Below are 26,603 nucleotides of genomic sequence, written 5' to 3'. Positions count from 1 at the left end.
GGGTGAAAAGAGGTGCTGCATCAGTGTACAGTATGTGAAAAATAATGTGTTTTTTTAACTTTGAATCATGCAAATATATTCTAGCACACCCCAAAAATAAAATTATGAACTTGTAAATAAGCGTAATATAGGCTCTTTAATTCTGAGCTGTGATGTCAAGAAATTACTTCCAACCATTATAGGTGTCTTTCTGTGTGTGAGAGCGTGATGGAGAACTCTCTGCAGAGCAGAGTAGCCAGAACTTCAGATAAGCACTGGCCCACTTCTGGGTCAATACTGAAAAAACTGAGACTGCAGTAAGGCAGAAGAATCTGCTTCTGAAACGGCATCTGGCTCTCATTTCATAATTATTGTTCTGTTTACAACCTTTCACATGATGAGTGTCTTAATGTTTGCTTTAGTTAACAAAGTACATTGAACCAGAAGCATGTCCTGCTTGAGTAAATTGCATGTTGACATAGACAATACAGCTATTTTATTGACTTTTAACAGGTTGAAATGTTGAAATGATATCATTCAAACCGGATATTGAGCAAAGTGTGTTTCTCTGACTGAGCTTGCTTTCGTTTGTATTTACATTGAGGCAGGTGCTAATGCATGGGCATTAACACATGAGGAACACAAATGGCAAATCCATGTGGTGAGGACACAGCTGGGCTCCAATCCCTTTAGCTTATCATTGTGTGTGTGTTTACATTTGCTGCTGAGCCTTCTGTCAAGATGTGTTAGAGAAGACTGCAGGCTTGGCAGTGTGCTTTGTTTTGACCGTATAGTTTGCTGTTAGAAATATATGAATGGTACTGCCAGACACAAAACAGTTTTGGAATAAAAATGATATTTTAAGGGAATTATGCACTGATCTATATAATGACATTTTATATAGATCAGTGAAATTATGCACCAAAATTTTGGCAAATATTTGTCTGAAACAGCAAAAAAAAAACAAAAAAAAAAACTTTTGAGCAAAATAGTTTTGTTGGGCTGCAGTCATTGACTGAAACAGTGATGTTTAATTAGCACTTATCTGACAAAACAGTGAATATTTTGTGCACACAACATGGATGCCGAGAGAGCTCACCGTAATAAGCTACAACAGATAAATATGTCAGCAGTGTGGGCGCACTTAAGCCATTGCCCAGAATTATGCTCGAGTAGCAATTTGTAAAATTATGTTCGGCTAAAATATCGTGAGGAAGCTTGCAGTAGTGCTAAAGGCTTTAGTGTCACTGCAGAGCAGTTGTTGTGTGATGGATTACTTCTATAATGTTCGCTCTTACTCTTCTCCAGACCCCATTCGTGCACACCACAGACCGCAATGATTGGCCACTGCCTTCCTCGATCGTCCAACTCCTAGTTCTGCTGCACCTGGTTGAACGACTGCCTGCCTGAGAGCTGATCGTTGCTACAGTTGCCATGACTTAGAAACATTCCTGATACAGAGATGGAGAAAAAGAAACCGTGTCCCCGCCTCCTGGACTACCTGGTGGTAGTTGGAGCCAGGTAAGGAAGATTGTTCAGTGGTGTGTGGGTGTGTTTGTGTGTGCTTCTATAGGTGCTCAAGTAAATTACAAAAGAGATGAATCACAGGTGAACTGATTGTGTGTTTTGTTAGTACATGGCCTGTGCAGGTGTGTTCCAGGTGACAGGTTAAGGTACACTTTATTGTCCCAGAGGGAAATTTGTTCAGCCACTGCATCACATTAAACAAATAGTAAAATGACAAAATAACACAATACAAAAACACTATTACTTAGTGCTATTTAATAGCTTAATGTTAAAGGTAGGCTAGGCAATTTTCAAAGAGGCAACTAGATTTGAAAGCATAAGATCCCACCCTCCCTTCAGAGCGTCTCCAAAGCCACGCCTCACCCAAAGCACATGAACAGTAGGAAGCAAACAAAAGCATCACGAGAGATGGTGCTAAAACTACCTCATGTCTTAAAGCACATATCATTACAATAATAATGAACATAAACCGCTTAAAGAGCACTGACCTGTACTACCTGACTGCTGCAGATTCATTTTGGCATTGATATTTGTTGCCATTGAAAGCATAAATTCAAGTCACGAACTGCTCCGAGCATAACATCACGGGTTTCCATCTCCTACGGATTACAGTAGTTATGGCATGAACGCAGCATAAGCTTGTTGTTTTGGTTCTGGAGCAACTGTAAAACATGGCTGCCGTTTTAGTTTGCGTGCTCGGTGACTGTCTAACTCTGCATACTGTCATGCTCAAATGTTAACATACACCTTGCAGAATCTGCTAAATGTTAATTGTTTTAACAAAATAAGAGAGATCATACAAAATGCATGTTATTTTTTATCTAGTACTGTATTTTACATAAAAGATGTCTACATATAGTCTACAAGACAAAAAATGCATACCCTTGATTCTTAATACTGTGTTGATACCTGGATGATCCATGACTGTTTTTTGTGTGTGTGTGATGGTTGTTCTTGAGTCCCTTGTTTGTCCTGAGCAGTCAAACTGCCTAATGTTCTTCAGAAAAATCCTTCAGGTCCTGCAAATTCTTCAGTTTTCCACCTTCTTTTGCATAATTGAACCCTTTCCAGCAGTGACTGTATGATTCAGAAAAATTCTGCAGATTCTGCAAGGTGTATGTAAACTTTTGAGCACGACTGTAGCATGAAACGTGCTGATGACTTGTGATCTGGTTGAGCAGTGCTGGTAGGACATAATCGTTATGGTCCTACGCCTTCCACAGACGATATATATATATATATATATATATATATATATATATATATATATATATATATATATATATATATATATATATACATATAAATACATTTAGACCACTTAACTTAGTGATTGCTATCAGGATGTGAAGAGACTTTCAACCAGCATAACAACAAATAAATTCTGGAACAAATCACTTAAAATTAAAACCTTTAAATGTGGTTGTTTGTTATTGTGATCAGCTGTAGTTTTGACAGCTGGTCACAATATGATGGATCAGGAGCCTTGAGGTTTGTGGAGCAGCTCCTGTCCTTCTCAAACTTCCAGCCTTTATTCCAGCCTGTTGTAAAAGTATTTTTATTATGTATGCATATACTGTGTATAGATGTACCACTGCCGTTTAAATGTTTGGGGTCTATAAGGTTTTTTTTTAAAAAATCTTTTCGAAAATGTAATTTATTCCTGTGATGTCACAGCTGAATTTTCAGCATCATTACTTATGTCTTCAGTGTCACATGATCCTTCAGAAATCATTCTGCGGATTTGATGTTTAAGAAACATTTCTTATTATTATCAATGTTGAAAACATTTGTACTGCTTAATATGTTTGTGGAAACCATGATACATTTGTTTTTTCAGGATTCTTTGATAATTAGTTCAAAAGAACACAGTTTTTAAATGGAAATCTTTTGTAATAATTTAAAAGTCTTTACTGTCACTTTTGATCAATTTAAAGGCACACTATGCAGTTTCTGTTTTTCTCAAACAGCGACCCCTAGAGTCGCTGTGGAGTACTTGTTTTTAACGTTACTGTCTTTAAATACCACTCATGCAGAGCCGTCTCTGCACTTTTTACGTCCGCGCTTTCTTCATTTTCTTCGTCAACTCTGCCATGATTCACGTCTGAAATGCGTGCTAGTGTCTTCCATAGAGGCTGCTTCATGTTGTTGATGTATGTGACGTTGTGCCGTAAAGCAAGTTGTGATTCTCGTAAGATTTGTCGGGGCACCACCTCTCAAACTTGCATTGCTGATTCGCCCTACTACAAGTTTTTTTACCATTGAAATGATTTCCAAGCTGTTATATTAAGGTACAAATCTTGCATAGTGTGCCTTTAATGCATCCTTGCTAAATAAATAAATTTATTTCCAAAAAACAAAACAAAACAAATCTTACTGACCCCAAACATTTAGATGGCAGTGTATAGCAATTGTACAAAGTGCATAAAAGAACAAGCACTGGGGCTGAGAAAAGCCAGAGATCTGTCTTCCTGTCTCTCACTTCAGTTTTTTTACCTTTTCCTAATCAGGCAACCCAGCAGCGATAGTGTGGCACAAACACCTCAGCTGCTGAGGCGCTATCCGCTGGAGGACCACAATGACTTTCCTCTGCCCCCTGACGTCGTCTTCTTCTGCCAGCCTGAGGGCTGCCTGAGCATCCGTCAGCGCCGGGTCAGCCTCCGCGACGACACTTCTTTTGTCTTCGCTCTCACCGACAAAGACTCGGGCATCACCCGCTATGGAATCTGCCTCAACTTTTACCGCTCTTTCCAGAAGGGCCACCACCGCCCACGAGCTGAAGGAAAAGGTCAGAGGTTATAGCAGTTCTATGAGGCGTAACCATTTTATCATCCTGGTTTTGGAAACTAACCATTTGTAACCCATCTTGAACATCACATATGGCTGTAAGGGTGCAGTCACTACATAATTTGTCCTTAATATTTTACTTTGTACAGGAGAAAGGGCCCCTCATATAGACTCTGCAGTGGAGGCCACAGAGAAGTCTGACCCCTCTTCATTGACACTTCCAGGGGAATCTACAGTGCCCCCTGCAGGAGATGGGGCTTTTGAGCCGGGCAGCGCCGGAAAGTCTCCACGAGCCAAACGCAGTGGCCGACTGGCACCACAGAACCGGAACAGCACGTTAATGTCTCTGTGTATTATTAGCCACTACCCTTTCTTTTCTACGTTCAGAGAGTGTCTGTACATCCTCAAACGCATGGTGGACTGCTGTAGCCAGCGGCTCAACCAGAGACCCGGTGCTGCCAAGTCCACACAGCGGTAAGAACAGCCTTCTTTGTTCTTTTCTGTGGATTATGTAGTTATGTAACTTCACCCTGAGATTCAGCAAGATAATACTTAAGCACAGAAACGACGCCTAATAACCGCAATGTTTTGCAATATCTTACTGTAGATGTGTGAGTGGCAAATACTGTGGTTCTGCCAGAAGATGCTATCTCTGCCTCACAACATAACAACTGGCAACATTCTGCCTCTCTGTCTACAAATCCTGTTACTATCTGCATGCATTCCATTTTGATTTACTCTTTTTGAGTTCACACAAAAAATCACTTTAATTCTAGTGATGAAATGAAATCGAAATCTGAAATCTAGGTTGAAATCTGAAACACTTTATCAGTTTTGTTACTGTTTTAATATTAGTAAATTACATGATTACACTAACTTACCTCATTTGATTTTACAGTATCATATATGCTTAAAAAAAAAATTCTCTCAAAACTCACTCATCTTTGGCACTTTTTCAAATCTGTCTAATCGTGATACATGAGAGAACCCATTAAGGTTTCTTCTTGTCCTTATATCTTGGTATTGCACTTTAACCAACAAAGAACTTGTCTCATGAATATGAGTTGACGATGAAAGAATAACGTTTTTTGGGTTGCATTACAAAATACATTATGCTGGGAATGCCATAAGGGCTCTACGTTGTTAGATCCTGTATAGTGTTGTGACTGATTAGAATGATGAGTAACAAGTTGCCGATGATTTTATAAAAGGAAATCACAAGCGGAAGGATGTATGACAGCCCTTATGACTCAGAGAGAGGGACGAGTGAGAGGAAACGAGTATGAAGATGAGTGTTGGTGTGACGGGCTGGGATCATGTGAGGGAGAGAGGGGCTGCTTTTTTCCTCCTGAAGGGTTGTGCAATGTGCAAGCAGCTTTGCAGCGTTATTCTCCACACAGGAGTGGTTTTAACAAGATCTCATTCACATATCACAGTGGTAACGGTAACTAAATCCTTGAGCGTCTATTGGTAAACAATCTGCACGATAGCACTCTGCTGCAGATCAATAAGCATCGAGTGGAAGGATTTTTATCTCTGTGATTTCCTCAGCAAAGTCTATTCTTGCGTAACCTAGCAACCACATCCACCATGAGCCACAGTCACGCTCGCAGGCCTCAATTTGTTTGCAGTTGAATTGTCCTGCCAAACCCCCTTTTATTAGCTTGCAAGTGTGGAGAATAATTTCACCAGTACAGCAGCCTGTGTTGAGTGTTCAGCTGTAGTGAAGTAGTTCGTATATTCCATTTTTATCTTTTTCTTGCTCATTCAGTTGAATTTTGATCATCTGCACTTCAAATTGAAATGTTTATTAAGCATTTAGGGTTTTATGTTTTTTTTTTTTTTTGTGCAAATAAAGGTATGAATGGAAAAACATCTGAGATGAGATGAAGACTCCAGTCATATGAGAAGTTGTTTTATTATACAGTGGGTAGAGTCACGTAATCTTGAATATGTCAAGATCACGTGACTCACTTTTTCAGAAACCCTCAGTTATAGGACACTTTTGCTTGCGGAATGAATTATTCATGGCTGACTGGAAATGGAGTATTTCTACAATGGCATCTGTGACTTTAGCTTTTGCCTGATGCTACATTTACATTGCTAAGTGTTTGTACATAGTTAGTGGTAGTTTGTGTTTGTCAGTAATCATACTATAAAGACTCGTTCACACACAGGACAATAACTATAAAGTTTTAATAATCGTTCTAATTATATCAGAATCGGGAAGTCCACAGTTGTAACAATATTGACATCCAACATTATTGGACATTATCATTATAGTTGTGGCCTAGTGTGAATGGGCCATAAAATGAATAGGTGCACCAATAACCATCTTCACAGTTGTTGTTTTTTGTGGTTTTCCTTTGATGGAGGCTTAAAAGTAATGATACAGAATCAGATTCCTCCTGTGTTTAAAGTTGTGACACACCAAGCTGACGGTCGGCCAATGTAGGGCCGTCGATGAGCGTCTGTCTGGGCTAGTTTTTTTTTTTGTCAGGCCCCCGTCGATGACAGTTCGGCCGATTCAGCATAGCGAGAGAGTCAATGCGTGAGAATAAAAATGAAAGTAATGAAAGCAAGCAAAGAAGTCATCTTACGTCATCTTACCTGAGCATTCCAATATGCGAATACTTTCATACATTAGCTGCCTGGAATGAAGAAAGTGTTCAACATGATTTATGTTCAAAATGCTAAGCAAGCGCTGCTTTGTTTACGGTTTGTATAGGCCTAACTGCAGTCCTAGTTTAAGTTTCAGTTTTTAAATGACAAATATAGAGAGCTGCTGATAATACAGTTATTACTTACAGGCAGAACGTACGTGCTGGTTGGCAGGAGTCTTTGCGGTGTGCTCAAGTAGCCTACAGCTTTTTGTCCCAGACACAGCAGACGCGAGGCGACAACACAGGCTTCGTCGCCGCTAGTTCTTTGCTGTCGGCTTTGTGTGTCACAGCCCTTAGACTCATCTCAGTCATGAAAACAGATGTAAAGCATGAATCTGTTTGTTTAGAAAAATTAATCAAACTTAAAGCTGTTGGAAATGTTAGCGCATAATCGTATTCTTGACAATCGTAAACAGCCGACAGTTTGGCGAATGGACTATATTACTTGGTGAAAGCTTAGTTTATTCTTGCGTTGTGCCTAAGTAGGCCTGCACCCTCATTTATTGTTTTAATCAGAGTGCCTACCTACTTGGCAGTCTCAAACATGGCCTTATATCACATTGCAGTGAAAATTTCAAATAGAAATGACTCAGACACCATCAAGAGTTTACTGTGTGTATATGTGCCACTATAGTGACTTTGCAGTGAGTGTGTTATGTTCTCTCAGTACTGCAGTGACCTTGGCTTTACCCACATTTGTAGCCTTTCAGTATGCACGACTCAACCTTGTAATGACAAAACACACCATGCGTCATACTGTTCTCCACTGGGCTACTCTGTGTGAGAATAGCCATATGCCAGTCCAGTTGCCTAATCAACAAACCAGAAATCAGTTTTCACTTTATCAGCAGACTTAAACCACTAAAACAACTCAGTTTCACTATTGTTGTTCTCTATTAATGAAACACAGGGAATCTGCGGTTATGGAAATCCAGGAAGTATAAGGGGAATTTTAAAATTGTAATGTCCAGGCCTGGAAAAGTCCACATTTCATATACGAATAATCTGAAAATACACAACTGTTCAAAATTTGAGTCAGTAAGAATAAAAAAAAAAAATTTTTTTAACTTTTATTTAGCAAGGACACATTAGATTGATCAAAAGAGCCAGTAAATACTAAATGCTTATCTTTTGAACTATTCATCAAAGAATCCTGAAAAGATGCATCTCGGTTTCTACAAAAATATTAAGCAGCACAATGGTTTTCAGCATTAAGAATAATACGAAATGTTACTTGAGCAACAAATCAGCATATTAGAATGATTTTTGAAGGATCATTCTAAAAAAATAAGAAAATTCACAATTTGCCATCACAGGAATAAATTACACAATATTCAATTCAATTCATATTTATTTGTATAGTGCTTTTCACAATACACATCGTTTCAAAGCAGCTTTACAGAAAATAGCAGCTTTACAGAATATACGTTGTCCACATTACAATTTAGAGTGATCTGTTAACAGAGGTAACTGTCTAATATTATTGTTTTACTGTACATATTTTTAATCAAACAAATGCAGCCTTGTTAAGCATAAGAGACTTCTTTCAAAAACATTTAAAAAAAATCTTACTGGCCCGCAAACTTGGATGGTAGTGTATGTTTTTATTTATGGCCAGCTCTAAAATACTTAATTGGGTAGATTGTTGCTCTTTTTTTGAGTGGAATCTGTAGAAAATGGTTGTTGTTTTTTAGTTAAATGACAGTAAAAGTATGTAACTTCATTAGTCAAAAGGTGCAGGTGCAATAAGTATTTTGCATATTATATTAGCATCATATTTCATTGCAGAACTGTGGTTGGCTAGAGAGTCAGTATTTATTAGCATTCAGTCCCTAAACAGGCCTGTCTTAATTTGCAACAGTTTAACTATATGCAGCTACACCACAGATTAATAATGTCGTCTCAGTGGTTTTGACACCGCAAATTGACAGTGGAGGGGAAAGATAACGACGGGTAGAGTGAGAGAACAGAACATGTTAAGAGCTAGAGAGTGTGTGGAGCTGGTGGAGACAGGCTGTGTGACAGATTGAGGCCACTGACTGTTCTCAGAGAGCAGCTGTGAGAAGTGGGAGTTCTCAGATGAACCAATTATGACTTACTGCAGTACCTCCACTCAGCCCACACAACCATAGTCTGGCCTGTCTGGATCTTTAAAAGAAGACACTGTAGAGATACATGATGGACCAGAAAAGCCTTGGCAAACTAAAACCAGTATTACAGGCAAAAAGAAAATCATATTTGCTGGTCTCCAATGATAATTGCAAGTTACTCTTGATGCAGTTGTTCTCAACCTTTTTGACTTGAAGGCTCTCCGTTTTCCAACGCAATATTCAAGATGTAAAATATGACTTGTTTACATCTTGCTTTTATGTTTGTTTTAGCATTTAGATTATTTTAATATAGTAATAATTATACATTTAAATACTTTTAAGTCATCATGTGGCCCCCTTGGAAGTTTGATGAGGCCCTCTAGTGGGCCCCGGCTCTGCAAGAAAACGTAAGGATACATGCTGACATTATTCAAACCCCTCTTTGCCTGGGGGCGTTTCTTAACTTTTGGAGGGCACTGTACGCATTTTAATAAATCTGGATTGGACATGGTCAGCAATAATTCTTGGGTGCCATTCCAATGATGCTCAGTTGGTATTAAAGAAATAGTTCACCCACAAATAAAAAATGAAGTCATTCTTTTCAGACATGCAGAAACATGCATAGGGTTTGGAATTTTATTAGTTATTTATTGAAAAATTTGACCTTGGTTGTTGGTTTGCTGGACACGAGACTATACAGTATTTGTGCTGCAGTTTACTTTGACTTACCCAGGAAAACCCATAAGTGCACCATTTTGAATAAACAATCTTGACACAAAACAAAAAACCCAAGTAATTATCCATATACTTTCTTCTCTGTGGTGAATGTATCTCTTGTGTTCCGTTTGTAACAACAGCAAGCGAGTTTGTGCATTCACGTCATCAACTTTTTCATCTGACTGTCATCTGGAAACCGGAGTTCTAGTCTGTAGGTATTCACCTCAGAGAAGAAAGCATACTTTTTTTTAGTTTTTCTGGGCATCATGGTTTGTGTAGTTAACATACACTTTGTATGTTATGGTGTTATCTAGTGCTTGTAGAGCTTTTGAACTTTGTGCCTGATCACTGTGGTATCATCATTTTACTTAAAGTGATTAGGCTAGTAGTTTAATCCTGAACCGTAGATGCCAGCTGCCACTGTTTTTGTGCTATTTCTGTCCTCCAGACTCTAGAATAGACCACTGAATCAAGACAATACCTTAATGTACTGGACAGTTTGAAAACCAATTAATGAACAACAATTAAAAGTAAAAAAATTCAAGGAATGAAATAGAAACGTGCAGCAGTATGAACAAAGATAAATGAAAGGGGAAGAGAGCTTGTCATACTTATTCTTAATTGTACTTTTGAACCCAAGCCCTGATCCTTATAGAAAAATGTAAATATGTGTGTATTTCTTTCTTCCAGGGACACAATGTGGCGTGTGTTCACAGGCGCTCTGTCCGTTGAGGAAAAGGAGAAGGGCAGTCAGGTGCTACAGGACCTGAGGGAGATCGAGTCATGGGTATATCGGCTCCTGCATTCCCCAGTGCCTGTCGCCGGTCAGCGACGTGTTGACGTGGAAGTGCTTCCCCACGAGCTGCAGCCTGGACTGACCTTTGCCCTTCCAGACCCATCCCGCTTCAGCATTGTAGACTTCCCTCTCCATCTGCCCCTGGAGCTGCTGGGAGTCGATGCTTGTCTGCTGGTCTTGGCCTGCATTCTGCTGGAACACAAGGTATGGATGGCCAGAGGAAGATTACCATATTTGTGTACTATTTTCATGGTACTCTAAGATACATCAAAGAACATGGTACCACCATGGTAAATGTCCAGAAATACCATGGTACTTAACGCATTTACCATATAGCAGTACCTTATCAGTTATTGGCCGATATTAGTTTTATTTAATATATCAGCATCAGTCAATGTTGGATATTTAATTGTTTATGCTCATTCCCCTATTTTTACATTTAGATTACCTTTGCACTAGTAATTGAATAACACTTAAATATAAGACATTTATATTCATATTATTATGTAATATTATTATACTACTCAAAATGAATTTTCAGTTTATCTAGACATAATAATATTTTATTTTATAACATTTTTACATAAAATTCTACTGATTTAAATATTGACCATTTATATTATATCTTATCATAGCATGAAAATGATTATTAGCCAGATCCTAATATATTCCAGTGGTTCCCAAACTGGGGTATGTGTATCCCTAGCGGTATAATTCTACCCCCACCTTAAAATAACATTAAAACCAAGCATGTATTTCTAACAGGCAAAATGCCGTAAAAGGTCAAATACATGACATCCAATCAAATTACCTCATCTTTTGCTGTCAAAACTGACTGCATCCACACAAGCAGTGCGCATATGATGCAGAGAATGCTGCCTTAGCAAATCGCACTGCATTACTGCCATTCTCGACAAAGCACCTTTGTATAAGTGGGGTTTTAGCACTTACTAGCATAAGAAACAAATATAGACACAGGCTGTGCATAGAGATAAATTTAAGACTCAAACTCTCTTCGATGTAAAAACATACCTTGTGTGAGTTCTTGTTTTTAATGTTGATAGTATATTATATGAGCAGAATGCAAATTTTTTTTTCTGAATATCCACACGATTGCAAATGTGACATTGATTTTATACAGCAGTTCAACAAACAGAAGGGTAATATTAAGTTATGTACATTTTAAACAGTCAGTATTGTTTGCTCTATTTTGCAACAAAATAGTAGTTCCAACGAAAGCCACAGCAGAATTGAAGCGAACAGCGGTGTTTCATGAAAGAATCAGTGGCTTTGAACGAATCGTGAGAGTCAATGGTTCAGTGACCCATTTATAAATACAGCCACTTGCTTCCTTACTGAATGAATGAATGACTCCATGATGACTCACTCATCAAGACAGTGACTTATGCCACCTACTGGTGGTTTAAGTTTAATATTTAAATGTATCGCTTTGTTTTTACCATCATTGCATATCTCTCTATTAAACATTTTTTTTATATAAAACATTCTTTATTTTATAAGGGTATTTGTAAAGGTAGCAATGCACTGGAAAATTAATTTAAAGGTGCAGTATGCGCATTTTGAAAAACACTGTTGAAAGTGGATTGGACCGAGCACCTCAACACACTTGGATGGGGGTACGCAGAAGGATGTTAAATGCCTCAGGGGGTACATGCAAGTTTGGGAACCACTGATCTATACAATACTGGCATATATATAATTAATATAAATTCATTTGTAGCAGTTGAAATGTATTTTCATTAATTTTATTTTAATACAAAATTAGTATGATTACCGACTTTGATCACGGTATTGAACTGAATTTTCACAGTGCATTGCTATTTTAAACTCGTATAGGAGTAGTGTAATTCTGAATTTTCTGGACAGGCTGACACTTAAGAGCAACACCATTTATAAAATACAGCTTTTACAGAAATATACAGAAATATACACTATTGCTGTGTCATTGATTAGGTTAATGGTTGTCTGTAGATCTGCTGTTTCATGCGGAGCTAGTCTTCATTTTGTCTATGTGGGTCACCTGATAGTGACAAGGGGACTTCCTCTCACCCTCTGCTGTCTGTAGGTGGTACTGCAGTCCCGAGATTATAACGCCCTCTCAATGAGCGTCATGGCGTTTGTTGCAATGATTTACCCCCTTGAGTACATGTTTCCTGTCATTCCACTGTTACCCACCTGCATGGCCTCCGCAGAACAGGTAACATGACATCTTTTTTGTGCAGTTGGTGTATAAACAATGAAGCTCTCTTTATATATGTCAAACGCATCTCTTTTTTTCTAGCTCCTGCTAGCACCCACTCCATATGTCATTGGTGTGCCTGCCAGTTTCTTCCTGTACAAGACTGATTTTAAGATGCCTGATGACGTTTGGTTAGTGGATCTGGACTGCAACAAGGTATATTGACTATTTACACGATCTGGAACTACCCAGACAGGGGTTTGTGGATTCTAACATGTTGTAAATTGTGTATATAACGGTCTTATGTGGGTTGTATATCTTTATCCCTGCAGGTCATTGCTCCAAGCAATGCTGAATTGCTCCCTCCCCTTCCTGAACCCGAGGCCTCTGAGCTGAAGAAACACTTGAAGCAGGTAAATGAACCAGATGTTCTCATCTCTCTAAGGAGCCCTACCATTAACTGTGAATCTGAAGTGAACACTAACTAGATTCTAGAAGCAATGCATAGTAATTATACTGTCATCTAGCAGCTGCTGTAAACATGACTAATTATAATAGTGCAATTAAACCAAAGAGAAGGCTGACAATGCACAGATATTTTTAAACTATCATTTGAAGCCAAATGCAGACATAATTAGACATTTTCTGATGTTCCTAAAGTTTGTTTACCAGTTCATCTTTTAGTTGATCACTTATGTATTTTAATGACTGTATATTCTCCCCCTTTTTTTGTTCCAGCTCTTGGAGGTAATAAGTTTTGAGTTTCCCCATCTATAGACTCGATAATGGTTCTAGTTCTCTCGCTTAACCCTTTACAATCCCACATAGACCCTTATCTAGAGCTTCTGACCTGATTCTGGGCACCTCTGAGCTTAATCAAACCCCATTAACATTTCACTGTTTTGTCATCGATCATTGTGATACACTGACAAACTCTGTCCTTCCTCATGTCTCTTTAATAGAGACGCATTTAATTTGACCACAATCTGTTGTCTTTGTGTTTGTTAGTCTGCAGCAGAATTTCTCAGCCAAATTGATTTACCATTTTGTTTCATCTTGCATCAAACATAATTATCATGCTGTCATTGTAATATCTCAAGCCAAAATAGTCAATACACTGAATCATCAGTTGCGTCTCACAGATCGTGAGTCATGACTCTTCATTCGCCATTATGAATCACCATTAATCAGATCCTCATTTTCAGATCATGATGGTTTTAAAACCTTTTTTTAAGAGACGTACAGTAGTGCCCTGTCATGGAGAAAAAAAAAAATGGAGACACACAGTGGTTCAAGAACTCCATGAGCCAATATGGAAATTTATATTTTTCTTGTCACTGTCATTCGGTTCTATTTCTATTTCAAAATTCACTCTGTTCACTTGGGGTTGGGGTGACATCACCAAAAAGAGTATCCTGTTTTGCTTTTTGTTCATTGAAAATCCTGTTTCACTCCTAAAAAAAAAAAACCTTCATCACATTAATGAAGTAAAAGTAAAATAGGTTGAGAATACCATTTTATCTTGACTAGCACCTACCAAATATGATTTAAGTTTTGTACACATTCTCCATTGACAAGTTTGTTTGAGATCTGCTTCCCATTCCACTTCATAACCCACTGGTTTTCTGTGTACACTCATACTGTCCAGTTAATGGTGTGTTTTGTCTTCAATTTTTCTCTATTTGTCTCTGTGTTTTATCTCCTTCCTTGAATTGTCTCCGCTCACCTTTGGTCACATGATTTCCTAAACTTTCTCAGTGACAGGTAGTCATGTGACATTGCCTCCATGTTTTCTTGTGTCCTTCAGTGTCTGGTAAGGTTGACTGTGATCACCCAAAAGCAGATCTTCGCCTCCGATTCCAAGGTTCACAAATCTTTGCATTTTGAATGTGCACGGAAAAATAACTCCTGTGTCTCCCCCTGTCATCAACAGTCGTAGACCTATACGCATACACTCTCAGTAACCTTAACAAATATTGAAGCCATACAGATACTTCTTTATTCCACACCCTTTGAATAAACACACTCAGAAACTCACACACTTTTGCGTGACTGTGTTTGCCTCCATAGCCTCTAACTCTCTGCACTCTTCCTCCACTTCTCTCTGTGTGATGAAGGTCTGATACAGAAGCCCCCGTTTCTCATAGCACTATGTTTGGCTTGAGCATGTTCCAATGCAACTTCTCACTTACATTATGCTCATTAACCCAAAGCAAAAAATCTTTGTAAGTAGCAGGAGCAGTTGATGCGATTGGTTTGGTCAAATGGCGTGGCAAACGCAGGGTCTGATGGAATGCCAGCTGAGAGGCATTGAGTGAGCAATGGCAGAATTCCCAGAGTGCTTTGTTAATGGCTCTATGTGATGACCGCACCCTTCCCTCTAACATTTTGACTATTTGATTACATTTTTTATGCAGCACAGTCGTTTCAGGCAATTGCTTTCTCTCTCATCCCTCTGTAACATTTTCAGAACTTTAAAGGATAAGTTCACCCAAAAATGAAAGTTCTGTCATCAGTTACTCTCATGTCATTGCAAACATAAAAGACTTTCATCCATATTCAAAACACAAATAAAGAAATTTTCAATGAAATATGAGAGAATTCTGCCCCTGCATTAATTCCACCAAAACATTGATGCTTCAGTTTCATAAAGACGTTGGAAAAGTAATCCATATGAATATTCAGAAGAGACACGATCGATTTTTATATAATGAAAAGATTTCATTTAGGCTTTTACTCACATATAAACATTGATCAATGCACATACATACAGCACACCAAATATGGTAAACCTAAGCTCAAATGTGCTTGTTTGACGTGAGAACCAATGAGGTTTTTTCTTGTGTGTCATGCAAGCACATTTGAGCTTCTGTAAGAACCAGTGAGGTTTGTTTTTATGTTTCAAGCACCATATGATGTGCTCTATGTATGTGCGTTTATCAGTGTATATATGTAAATAACAGCCTAAATTAAATATATATTAGAAGATACTGGGTTTGGAAGTGTGTAAATGATGACAGAATTTAAATTTTTGGGTGAACTATCCCTTTAATCTAATTTTGTATAATCTTATTTAAATAAAAACATTGACTTTGGTTTCACCTTTGCCATTCAGGAGATAATAAATGTAGGCCTGCAATGTTAGGCATGATTGCCTGAGGCGATAGTGCTCTTACTTCAATCTTCCCTGTTAGGATTCATTGTTAAATTGATCTCTCCTGTATCCATATTCCTCCTCCCCCTCTCTCTCTTGCTCTGTCATCAATTCCTCCATACAGGCTCTGGCTAGCATGAGTCTGAACACACAGCCTATACTGAATCTGGAGAAGTTTCAGGATGGACAGGAGATGTCTTTGTTGCCCCCTGGTCGTGACAAAGCCTCCCCCTCCTCCACTGAGTTCAACCCGCTCATCTACGGCAATGATGTAGACTCAGTTGATGTTGCCACAAGGTATGAATTATTGTATAGCCTACTCTATCTAACGGGATGAGATTGACTGGCATTTTTATGTTAATACTGTGTAATTTTAGTGCCATTTGAGGTACCAAATGGATCTAGAAAATGAGTTGTTTCCTAACATATAAAGGTCCAAAAGCCATAACATGTATTTAGAATTTCAAATATTCGTATACAGTCAGTCTCATTCACTAACTGTTTGTATGCTTGAATTTAAATTATGATTTATCAATAGCTTTCGTGCTAAAATGTATCCTGAATTTATGTAAAATGTTCAAACAACTGAAAGCACACATGCGCAAAATCATATACCCTTGGTGGCCTTATAAACATGTTAAGATGGAATTCTTTGAGGACAGCACACTTGGCATTGCTTGAGGATCTTGCTACGTGTCCTGTCAGGCGAGAGCGTGTTTGTGCGGAAACTCCTTAAATGGAAGTGATTTAGCCGCATTTTATGTTAATGACTAAACGTAGGCATGCTGTCCCTCATTTAGAGTACTCCAAATTCATTAACATTACAATGATGCTTTGAAAAAATTGATGTGCACTTACATGCGTTGTGAATCAGATTTTTTTGTAGAGAATATCTCCTGTGTGTATTATACAGATAATCAATGCAGTTATTAGTGAATAAAACCCATTGTTTTTGTTGCATAAAAATACATTTAAAACAAGCCAAAAAAAAATTCTCATAAAATATTTGTTCTGTTCTGCCCCATAATGTACATTATTTTGATCTTGCCATTAGGGTGGCGATGGTGAGATTCTTCAACTCTCCAAATGTTCTACAAGGGTTCCAGATGCACACACGCACTCTGCGCCTTTTCCCCCGTCCTGTGGTGGCGTTCCAGGCCACGTCTTTCCTAGCCTCTCGCCCGCGGCGGAGTGGATTCACCGAAAAGCTCTCCCACACCCAAGCGGTGGAGTACTATGGAGAGTGGGCTCTCAACCCCACCAACCTGGCTTTCCAAAGGATTCATAACAGTAAGAGACATAGATGATATAGACCTGATCCTTCATCCTTAAGCTGCCTTTTCTTTGACCTCCAGATTTGACTGTCACACTTTGCCCCCTTGTGGCAAATGTTAAACAGTGTAAATGTTAAATAATGTAAATAATTATAACTGACTTTATTCATATCTGCCCATTCTAGATGTAACGGGTCTTTATCATAAAGTTAGAAATGATTGATGATTCTCATCTTTGCAAAAAATCAAATCCAATCTTACATCTGCAGAGGGTGACAACTCCACGCAGCCCCATCTTCAGTTGTAACTTCTCCTAAGCAGTGTAAAGGCAGCTTTAAACTTAACCGCATGTACAGTTTCACTGTAAAGACTGTCCATTATGTGTTTCCCACTATGTGTGTAGTCAGTATTACTGTGTGTATTTCAGATGTGTACGACCCTTCTCTAATAGGCGATAAGCCTAAGTGGTACGCCCATCAGTTACAGCCAGTATTCTACCGTGTGTACGATGGAAACTCTCGTCTGGCAGAGGCATTGAGTGGACCCCTGCAGGATGAGACCAATGATTCAGACCCAACAGATGACAGGTTGAAAACACCAAATACACACTTATACTTGTCTATTAGTTTTTGTGAACGTGCAGCTTTATACACCATTCGAAAGTTTGAGGTTAGAATGTTTGAATTTGTAGAAATGAATACTTTTATTCAGCAAGGGTGTATTTAAATTGATCAAAAATAAAAGTACAGACTATAGTAATGAAGTGTTACAAAAAGTTTTTCTTAAGTTCTTTTAAACTTTTTATTCATCAAATTCGTAAACAATTTTGCCAAAAAAAATTAAGCAGCACAACTTTTTTCAACATTAATAATAATAATAAGAGTTCCTACTTGAGCAGCAAATCAGCGTATTGGAATGATTTTTGAGAGATGTGAAGCTGAAGACTGAAAATTCATCTCTGCCATCACAGGAATTACATTTTAAAATGGAAAATTGTTATTTTAATTTATAATAATAATACACAATATTACTGTTTTTACTATATTTTTGATCAAATAAATGCAGCTTTGCTGATCATAAGAGACCTCTATCAAAACATAAAAAAATCGTACCAAACCCAAACTTTACGGTAATGTATATTTACATAAATAGATTTTTGTGTTCAAAATGTTTTTGACTTTTTAAAATTTGATTTATTTGTTATTGTTTACTATTTATTTCAGTGGTAGTGACAGTGAAGCATATGATGACTCCAGCTCTTCCTACTCATCTCTTGGAGATTTTGTGAACGAGATGATCAAAGGGGACATACAGGGGGACACACCAAGTTAGCTTCTCCATTATTAGTCTCTTTCCTAACCATAGACTCTTTATCTTACCTTTTTTATCACTTTATAGAGCTAAATCTTGATTAAACTCAGAACTGTTGAGAAGTTCTTCCTCATAATTGTTCTATTTGCTCTTTAGATGTTGACCCCCTGACCCATGCTGCACTGGGAGATGCAAATGAGGTAGAGATCCATGACGTCCAGGAGTTTAAGGGGGAGAGCGGTGACCCAGAGCCAGAGGGTCCCCTAGAGGCAGCGGACAGCCAGCCGCTGCGGTCCAGCTCCAGCACCACGGCCAGTTCCAGCCCCAGTACAGTCATACAGGGAGTCAACCATGTCAGTGCTTAAACTACATGTGTTATCTGAATCTAGCGCAAAGCCTCATATGGTGTGATACCTAAAATGTGTGTGTTTCTTTGTGCAGGAGCAGAAGGAACCTGTTGATGTAGAGGTGGCAACAAGTGTGCCCATCCAGAACTCTGTCCCAGGATTGGGTGCTCCACCTTTTACAAGACCCACCCTTGATCCGGTACCTGTTGACCCAGGCAATAAGAAGCGCGAGTATGATAATCCCTATTTTGAACCCCAGTACGGCTTCCCTACAGAAGAAGATGCAGAAGCAGATGAGCAGGAGGAGAGTTACACACCACGATTCAATCAGAATCTTAATGGCAACAAGTATGTATTTGTTAATAGTCCTACACAAACACACAGAATTGATATCTCAGTTGCACAGACCAGCACTCAAAATCCTAAATTGTGTGTGTGTGTGTGTGTGTGTGTGTGTGTGTGTGTGTGTGTGTGTGTGTGTGTGTGTGTGTGTGTGTGTGTGTGTGTGTGTGTGTGTGTGTGTTAGGCCATCACGTCCATTGAGACCCAGCAGCCTGAAGCTTCCGGGTGAATCTGACGGGGAGGGAGACTCCAGAAATAGCTCTCCGAACTCCACCATCTCCAACAATAGTAATGATGGCTTCGGGGGACTCATGTCCTTCGCCAGTGAGTGGCCAGCTTAACATCACCTCTATTCATTCCTTAGTAGCTCATGCTCCCGTTGCAAAATTGGACATAAAAATACTTAAAACGCAAATGAACATAAATGTTTTTTGAAGATATTTGCTTGACTTTTGTCTTAAAAGAAGAACTTAAACAAACGTTAAAATTATTGAGATATATGTGAAGGTTACATGGCATCCTACTGTTCAAAAGTGTGGTATCTGTACGATTTCTTTCATATAAAAGAAATGTATACTTTTATTCAGTATTTTATGACGTGATTACTGAAGGATCATGTGACACTGAAAACTGGAGTAATGGTTGCTGAAAATTCAGCTTTGTCATCATAGGACTAAATTACATTTAAAAATATTCAAATAGAAAACAGGTATTTTACGTTGTATTAATATACTGTATACAAATAAATGCAGATTTGATTAGTTTATGAGCCTTCTTTCATAAACATGAAAACATCTTACCAATCCCAAACCTTTGAACAGTAATGAAAATTTATATTTATAATAAAGAGTATCTTCAGTAGCATATTGGCTTTTACTGAAGACTAACTAGGATACTGGACTAAATTTCTGCTATTTTTACAACTCGATTACACACAAACGTGTGATTCCCTGTTGTACATTTCTCCTGAATCGCGTATGTGCAGGTAACCTGTATAAAAACCACGGCACCAGTTTCAGTCTCTCCAGTCTGGCTCTGCCTAATAAAGCTCGAGAGAAGAACACACCGTTCCCCAGCCTCAAAGGTACACACATCCCCTCGGATCTCTCCATGTGACCTTCCCGTTCATCCACCCATATGCTCGCCCTGTCTCATTCCTCCAGTCTAGTCCAGTTATCTTCTTCCTCTTTTTCTCTCCAAACGCTTTTGTCTTTTCTAAGGCAGTGTAACTAATGCTTGAATCACTCCAATTAGTCTGAACTTGTATATTAACTCCACTGAAGTTATTTATGAGTCAAATAAGGGTCAAATAAGTACGTCAAAGTAGTTGTAGAATTATACAATAATAATTCATTTAAAAAATCTGTACTTTAAAGAGTTTTTTGTGAACAAGATAAGTGTTTAGTACAGACATTAGGTATAGAAAGACTCCAACCTCAGGTGTTAAAAAGTAAGGAAATACTTATTTACTTAAGTTGACTAGTTTTCATTTTTCCACTTTTGTTCTCTTCTTCCTTTATAATTTGTTTTATGTATTTCATTTAAAGAATATTTTAATTTAGATTTAACAGAGGACACAGATGAAGGTTTGTGGGAATGTTACCTGATTTATTTTCCCCAACCCAAGTGTTATCCAGTGTTGCTGCCCTGAAAGTGACGAGTATCTTGCCGCCTCTTTCCTCCGAAAAGAAACTGAATAAGTGGAAAATGGTGGAGTAGACTAGGGCTGGAACTAGCGATTATTTTTCAGTCGATCAATCTATTGATTTACTTAATGGTACTATTTATTAAAAAAGGTTTAGGCCTAATTAGGAAAGGTGTTTCATTCAGGAGATAAAAGTAACTTAGCTGCTTGAAAATGTTCATTTAGCTGTATGATCAAACAGCTGAAGTCACAACCGCATTCTACACCGGGTGCGATGCGCCGCGACAAAAGATAGTAGATTATAATCAGTGATGTTGGCGACGCAACGCGACACAACAGTAAACTGATCGTTCTATTTATGACGTACTTCAAGCACTTGTGATACTTCTTCTCATAGGAAGGACAAATGGATTTGCAATGGCTGCTTTGTCGCATCCAGAGTACCATAGCGGTAACCATAGCACCAGTATCAAGCATGGCGGTGTCCATAAAACCGCCAAGTTTTACAACGATTGACAGCACGTTAATAAATTAAACGAGTCCAATCGAGGCGCGAGTTCATCCATTACATATTTTAAAGCTACACTGTGTAGGATTTTCTCCCATCTAGCGGTGAAATTGTTTATGACTACCAACTGAATATTACTTTCTAGCCCCTCTCATTCCGCGTTTAACTCCTTCGGTGGCCGTATTATTTCAAATCTGCCGGCAGTCGCGAGTAATCTCCCCCTCGCATTCGTCACGGTGCCACTGAGTGTAAAAACGCGAAAGGCGAAGCTTGAATTTCCAGGTATGTCCCTCTTTGGCTAATGTATTTTCAAGATGGAGGCGCAACATGGCTGCCGCCATTCGAGCGACTCGCTCGTATGTATTCTGAATGGCAGATTCTACGCTTACGAGAATACTTGATTAGTTGGTAGAAGTAATTACACATTAATGAGCACATATCATTTTGAAAGAACAAAGTGTTTTTTGCTAAGAATCAGCTTAAAAAAGTACACAGTGTAGCTTTAAATAAACAATAATAGCGTTAAATGCTTTGTAACCGGTTGCAGAGAGTAGGCTACGTTTGAGCCGCACGTCTCACACTATTTGTATAAAACTGAATGCTGTGTAAACGCAGCCGTATAAAGCACAAAAAATGGAACTGGCAGCAGGTAGGAGAGCCCCGGGATGTTTTCTTTTCAGATGCTCCTGCATAAAAGTTGTGCTGCTGTGGTTGGCCATTTCAATTTTACAGAATTTATTTGGTCTCTGTTTTAAAAAATCCTTCACTTTCGATATTTTAGTAATAACGGCTGATTTTCAGCATGTCCAGACTAGCAGCTGCTATCATTGAGGAACATAAACAGCGCAACAAATCGTCGCATTCCACGCAAATCGACTAATTTACGTAATCAACGTAAATTAATCAACGTTAATTACGTTGACGCATTGTTCCAGCCATAGCTAGCGTAGACATAAAGTCACTTTCTAAGCTAGCAACCAAGATTCTTTTTTATTGATCTTGTTGTTATTGTTGACTTTATTTTCTGTTTGTTTATTATTTTGGATGATGTTTGTGTTGCTCAGACGATGGTGATGACAGTCCTGAAAGTCCTGGTATGTTTCATATCTGTAGTTTGCCCTAATGAGAAAACAAATTGCTGTTTATAGTAATATAGACCCTAATATAGAGTCCTGAGAGAATGAGAAACTCTGCCCACTTTTCTCACTCTGAACCTGACTGACAGACTTGCATTGGTTTCTAACTCCTGTCCTTGATGCTTCCTTTTACACCCTTGAATCTGAACTAAACACCAAACAGCACTTGTCATGAACTGATAATGTCTGCTATTTCAGGGTTGGAAAATAAAATCTCATGGGACAGGAGTTTGGAACCTCTAAGATGGGGGATATATATGTGCTCACATATATCCGCTATTCCTTTCCTCCTTTCCTCCGTTCCTACTCTGTGATTGTTAGTAATGAACATTTTAATGGTGGCACACTTTTTAGTAGACAACAGCCAGCTCATGGTTGCATTTCAAAACATTTTTCTTTCTATACAGAAAAGATTTTTCTGTAGCATCGCAATTATACGATTTTTGACTGCTCCTTGTGTTGTGTGTGGTGTGTTTTTGAAGTGATCTTTCCTTTATATGTGTGTCACCTCAATTGGAGACAGAGTTGAGGTCTGTTCCATTTCAATTCCACCTGAGCTCCCTGGGTGAATTGAAGATAACAAAACCACAATGGGAGAAGTGCAGTCACTCAGTACATTTCAAGCTCTGGTCAGGTACAGAACTGAAATGTAGTTTCCACTAAACTTGGATGGTGAATTTCCACCAAAGTCTCGGTAAAGGAGACTTTGAAGTCTGGTGGTTGTGGTGTTTTAAAATAAATCGATGGTATGTCAAGGAGTGTAGCTTGTATGCACAGAAAGTGTGCAGCTTACAGCAGAGAATAGTAATGCTGCTTTTAGAGCCGGGTACAGGAGAAAACCAATAGAGCCCTGCAGGAGACTAAACCACACTGCATTCCAGCTAGCATGTCGACTGGTAATGATTTTTTATTTATTTTTTTATGTTCAGTGAACACACACATACCCCTTTTCACTGTCAAAACAGAGGAACAACAAATGGCCATCTCTAGTGTCTCTATTGAACAAACAATCCCTCTATTATTTACATCGTGCCAATTTGAAGAATGTGCTCTTGGCCTTTTTTTCCTTCAACTTTTTGGAGGTATGGACATTGCACTTGATGAATGCAAGCTTGCAGTTTATTGTGGAGGGGAGCGGTTTAAGTGGACTAAATGATTAGAGAGATGTTGTTTACACAGAAAGATCAGGTTATGACATTTTTGATTAAACATGATGAGGTCAAAAAAGGGAAAAAAAGAAACATAGGCATAAATTATTTATTCATTGTAATATGTAGAACATGCATAATTATAATTATTTATTAAATTTACCTGTTTTTAAAAGCACTAAGCAGTTATTTATGGCTGAAACATCATATTATTAAATTCTAATATTAATATCTAATGTTAATAATTCTATTTTTTATATCCAATAGTTTTTGCTCGTTTTATGAATGGAGTTTTGTAGAACTGCTTCATTCTTTCATTAATCACATGTAATCATAGTTAAACAAGACCTTCCAAATCACAAGATATTCTGACTAAATGTAAGTCTGGAATGCTCAACTAAAATACTTATCTTTTTCTGAATTCTGCCTTTCTCTTATTTATCTCTCTCTCTTTCATATTCCATGCTCTCTGCTGGTTTTCTCTGTTGTTATATGTACATGTGTTCGACGCTTGTGGTTGTGGGTTGATGTTTGGACTGGTTCTGTCTGGGCCGGTTTTGTTCTCTGTCCCCTCTTTGACCCCCTGCACTAATTCTGGCTTCTGTGTCCAGTATTTGGGCTAAATTCTCTTATGGAGATTGTAACAGAGATCGGCCCGGGGAGCGGAGAAGGTGGGTTCCGCCCTTTGCTGCGTGAGCTGCATGCTTCTCCAAAGCCAGTCAGCTACATCTCCCAGCATCCTGTTCCACCATTGCTTCCTCATTCCTCACCTACGACTGTCACCTTTTGTCAGTCACTGTGATTGTAACCGTTTGACTCTTTTGTTCACATGCATCATGTCTTCTGTTGATGGACTGGGCCTGTAGAATAGGACTGCTGTTATGTCATATAGAGAGACTGATGATGTCTGTGATACTTAGGATCAGACTATAGGATCATATATACAGTATATGACCAGATAGTGAAGGAAAAGCCAAAAAGTATTCACGATACTGCTGTGATACTGCTTAAAAAGTATCTCATGATGTTTGTTGAGGGAATGTCCAGAATGTGCAGATCTGTAATCTATGCAGAATAAGCAGAAAATGGCTACTTTGACCGTATTTTATTTATTTGAAAATGAATGTGCTGATTTGATGAAAAACTGGTCTTTATCGCACGATAATAACCTATTGACTGTACATTATAGTTTGGGGTTTGTAAGTCTCTTATGCTTACCAAGGCTGTATTTATTTAATCAAAAATACAATAAATACAGTATATTTAAATACAGTAAATATAGTAATATTGTGAAATATTTCAATTTAGAGTAACTTATTGCAAGTTAGTAATAATTACTATAAGATTACAATTTAATATTACAGCTTATTACAAAAATGGTTAGTTTATCTTAAGGTGTCCTTGTTACAGTGTAATTATACATTTAAATACTGCGTAATATTAATTAACTACATGTAATTACTAGGGTTTGGATAAGGTTTGGTTTAGGGTTAGTTGCATGTAATTATGCATAATGTGTAGTAATTACTATAGAAACTACATGTAAAATGTAACAAGGACACTAAAATAAAGTGTTACCCAAAACTTATTACAATTTAGAGTTACTGTTTTTTTTTTTTTATGTAATTAATTCCTGTGATGGCAAAGATGAATTTTCAGAAATTCCTTCAGAAATCTTCATTTTAGATCTTTCAGAAATCATTCAGGAAACTCAAATATTTTTTATTGTCATTGTTGAAAACACTTTGAAAACGCTGATTAATATTTTTGTGGAAACTGTTCGGCATTTTCAGGATATTTTGATGAGAAGAAAGGAAGAAAGAAAGACATTTATTTTATAACATTATAAATGTGGTTTACGGTTACATTTGATTAATTTAATGCATCCTTGCTGGCCTCAAACTTTTGAACCGTAGAATATATATAAAGGACATATACTAGTTATATGGTATATTATGAGGTGTAATGCAGCTTATCACAGTAGAGCCGCAGTGCACTGAGCCACGTGAATGATTAGCTGTCTACTGGATATTCAGCATAGATACTTTATCTCATTTAATAACAATGGTATTCTCTGTTTTAAATGACTGATCCTCCTAGCAGGCTTCAATACATAATTCATGCATTTGGTTTTACTCCTATAAATTGTTTCAAAATGCATCTTTGGCAAGTTTGTAATAGCATATAGTTATTCATACTTCATTGTGTGGCATGTAAGTCTTGTCTAAAAATATTTCCTGGCCCAATCTAACATGTAATCTGCCACGCAGTGTGAAATGTGTGTGAACATGGCCGTCTTTTAATGCCCTTATAGCACAAGCCATCAATGCACTGGCTGTGCTTTATGCATGTGAATCTTTAGATCTATGCACAGAGGCTGGATAGACACACACACTGAATTGCTTTGTGTGTGTTACTGTATGTGCTGTTGCCGTACACTCACAGCTATAGGAAGTGTGTGTTGTATGATCATCTAAACTGAGAGGGCTTATTTCATTATTTTTGTTGTTGTTTCTTGTTGCCATCCAGTCTGTTTCTCACTCACACATTCTTCCACTCATTTTTCTCACTCTGTTCTTTGCCTGTATGTGTGTGTTTGCACCAACCAGCGTCATTGCTCCTGTACTGTAGCTCTCCTTACTGCTCCAGTCCTTGAGTCGCCCGCTGTCAACGTTAGCGTCATTACTAGTCATGTAATACCCCCCATACTGCAGTGTCCAAAATACTGAGGTGCAAAGGAATATCTGCAAGTTTCAAGTTAAAAGCTGTGTGTGTGTTGTCATTTACTTATATTGATTCTATACTATTACCAGACACAAGATTAAAACATCTGTGTGGGGGCCTTAGACTGCATTGTGTGTCTTAATGCTGTAGTCACTGTGTTTCTGCTGTGGTGATTAGATGTGTGTTTTCAAGTGAAATGTGAATTTGTAACTAAAGATTTCAAATGAATTCACTCTTTTGTGTGTGTGTGTGTGT

General features: G+C 38.1%; 1 protein-coding gene across 24 annotated transcripts in view; it reads left to right on the top strand.

Moving 5' to 3' along the window:
* The window catches only part of madd (MAP-kinase activating death domain), a 56,685-nt gene that overhangs the window by 9,977 nt on the left and 20,105 nt on the right, over positions 1-26,603 (top strand). For 14 of the 24 annotated variants that reach the window (XM_084107501.1, XM_084107496.1, XM_084107504.1 and 11 more), the window contains exons 2-18: positions 1,288-1,500; positions 4,017-4,294; positions 4,443-4,767; positions 10,454-10,763; positions 12,646-12,777; positions 12,862-12,975; positions 13,092-13,172; positions 14,567-14,623; positions 16,038-16,210; positions 16,968-17,203; positions 17,615-17,774; positions 18,411-18,514; positions 18,655-18,851; positions 18,940-19,193; positions 19,372-19,511; positions 20,173-20,271; positions 22,405-22,434. In XM_084107501.1, the coding sequence (XP_083963627.1) occupies positions 1,442-1,500; positions 4,017-4,294; positions 4,443-4,767; positions 10,454-10,763; positions 12,646-12,777; positions 12,862-12,975; positions 13,092-13,172; positions 14,567-14,623; positions 16,038-16,210; positions 16,968-17,203; positions 17,615-17,774; positions 18,411-18,514; positions 18,655-18,851; positions 18,940-19,193; positions 19,372-19,511; positions 20,173-20,271; positions 22,405-22,434 (2,749 nt within the window). In that variant the 5' untranslated portion in view covers positions 1,288-1,441. The remainder of the gene's footprint in view (positions 1-1,287; positions 1,501-4,016; positions 4,295-4,442; positions 4,768-10,453; positions 10,764-12,645; positions 12,778-12,861; positions 12,976-13,091; positions 13,173-14,566; positions 14,624-16,037; positions 16,211-16,967; positions 17,204-17,614; positions 17,775-18,410; positions 18,515-18,654; positions 18,852-18,939; positions 19,194-19,371; positions 19,512-20,172; positions 20,272-22,404; positions 22,435-26,603) is intronic. The other 10 variants (XM_084107493.1, XM_084107500.1, XM_084107507.1 and 7 more) reach the window with 3 other exon arrangements.

This window comes from Abramis brama (assembly GCF_963993115.1).
Source record: "Abramis brama genome assembly, chromosome: 3".
Taxonomy (NCBI): Eukaryota; Metazoa; Chordata; class Actinopteri; order Cypriniformes; family Leuciscidae; genus Abramis; species Abramis brama.
The sequence above is the reverse complement of the archived record's forward strand: the minus strand, read 5'-3'. Positions and strand labels throughout refer to the sequence as shown.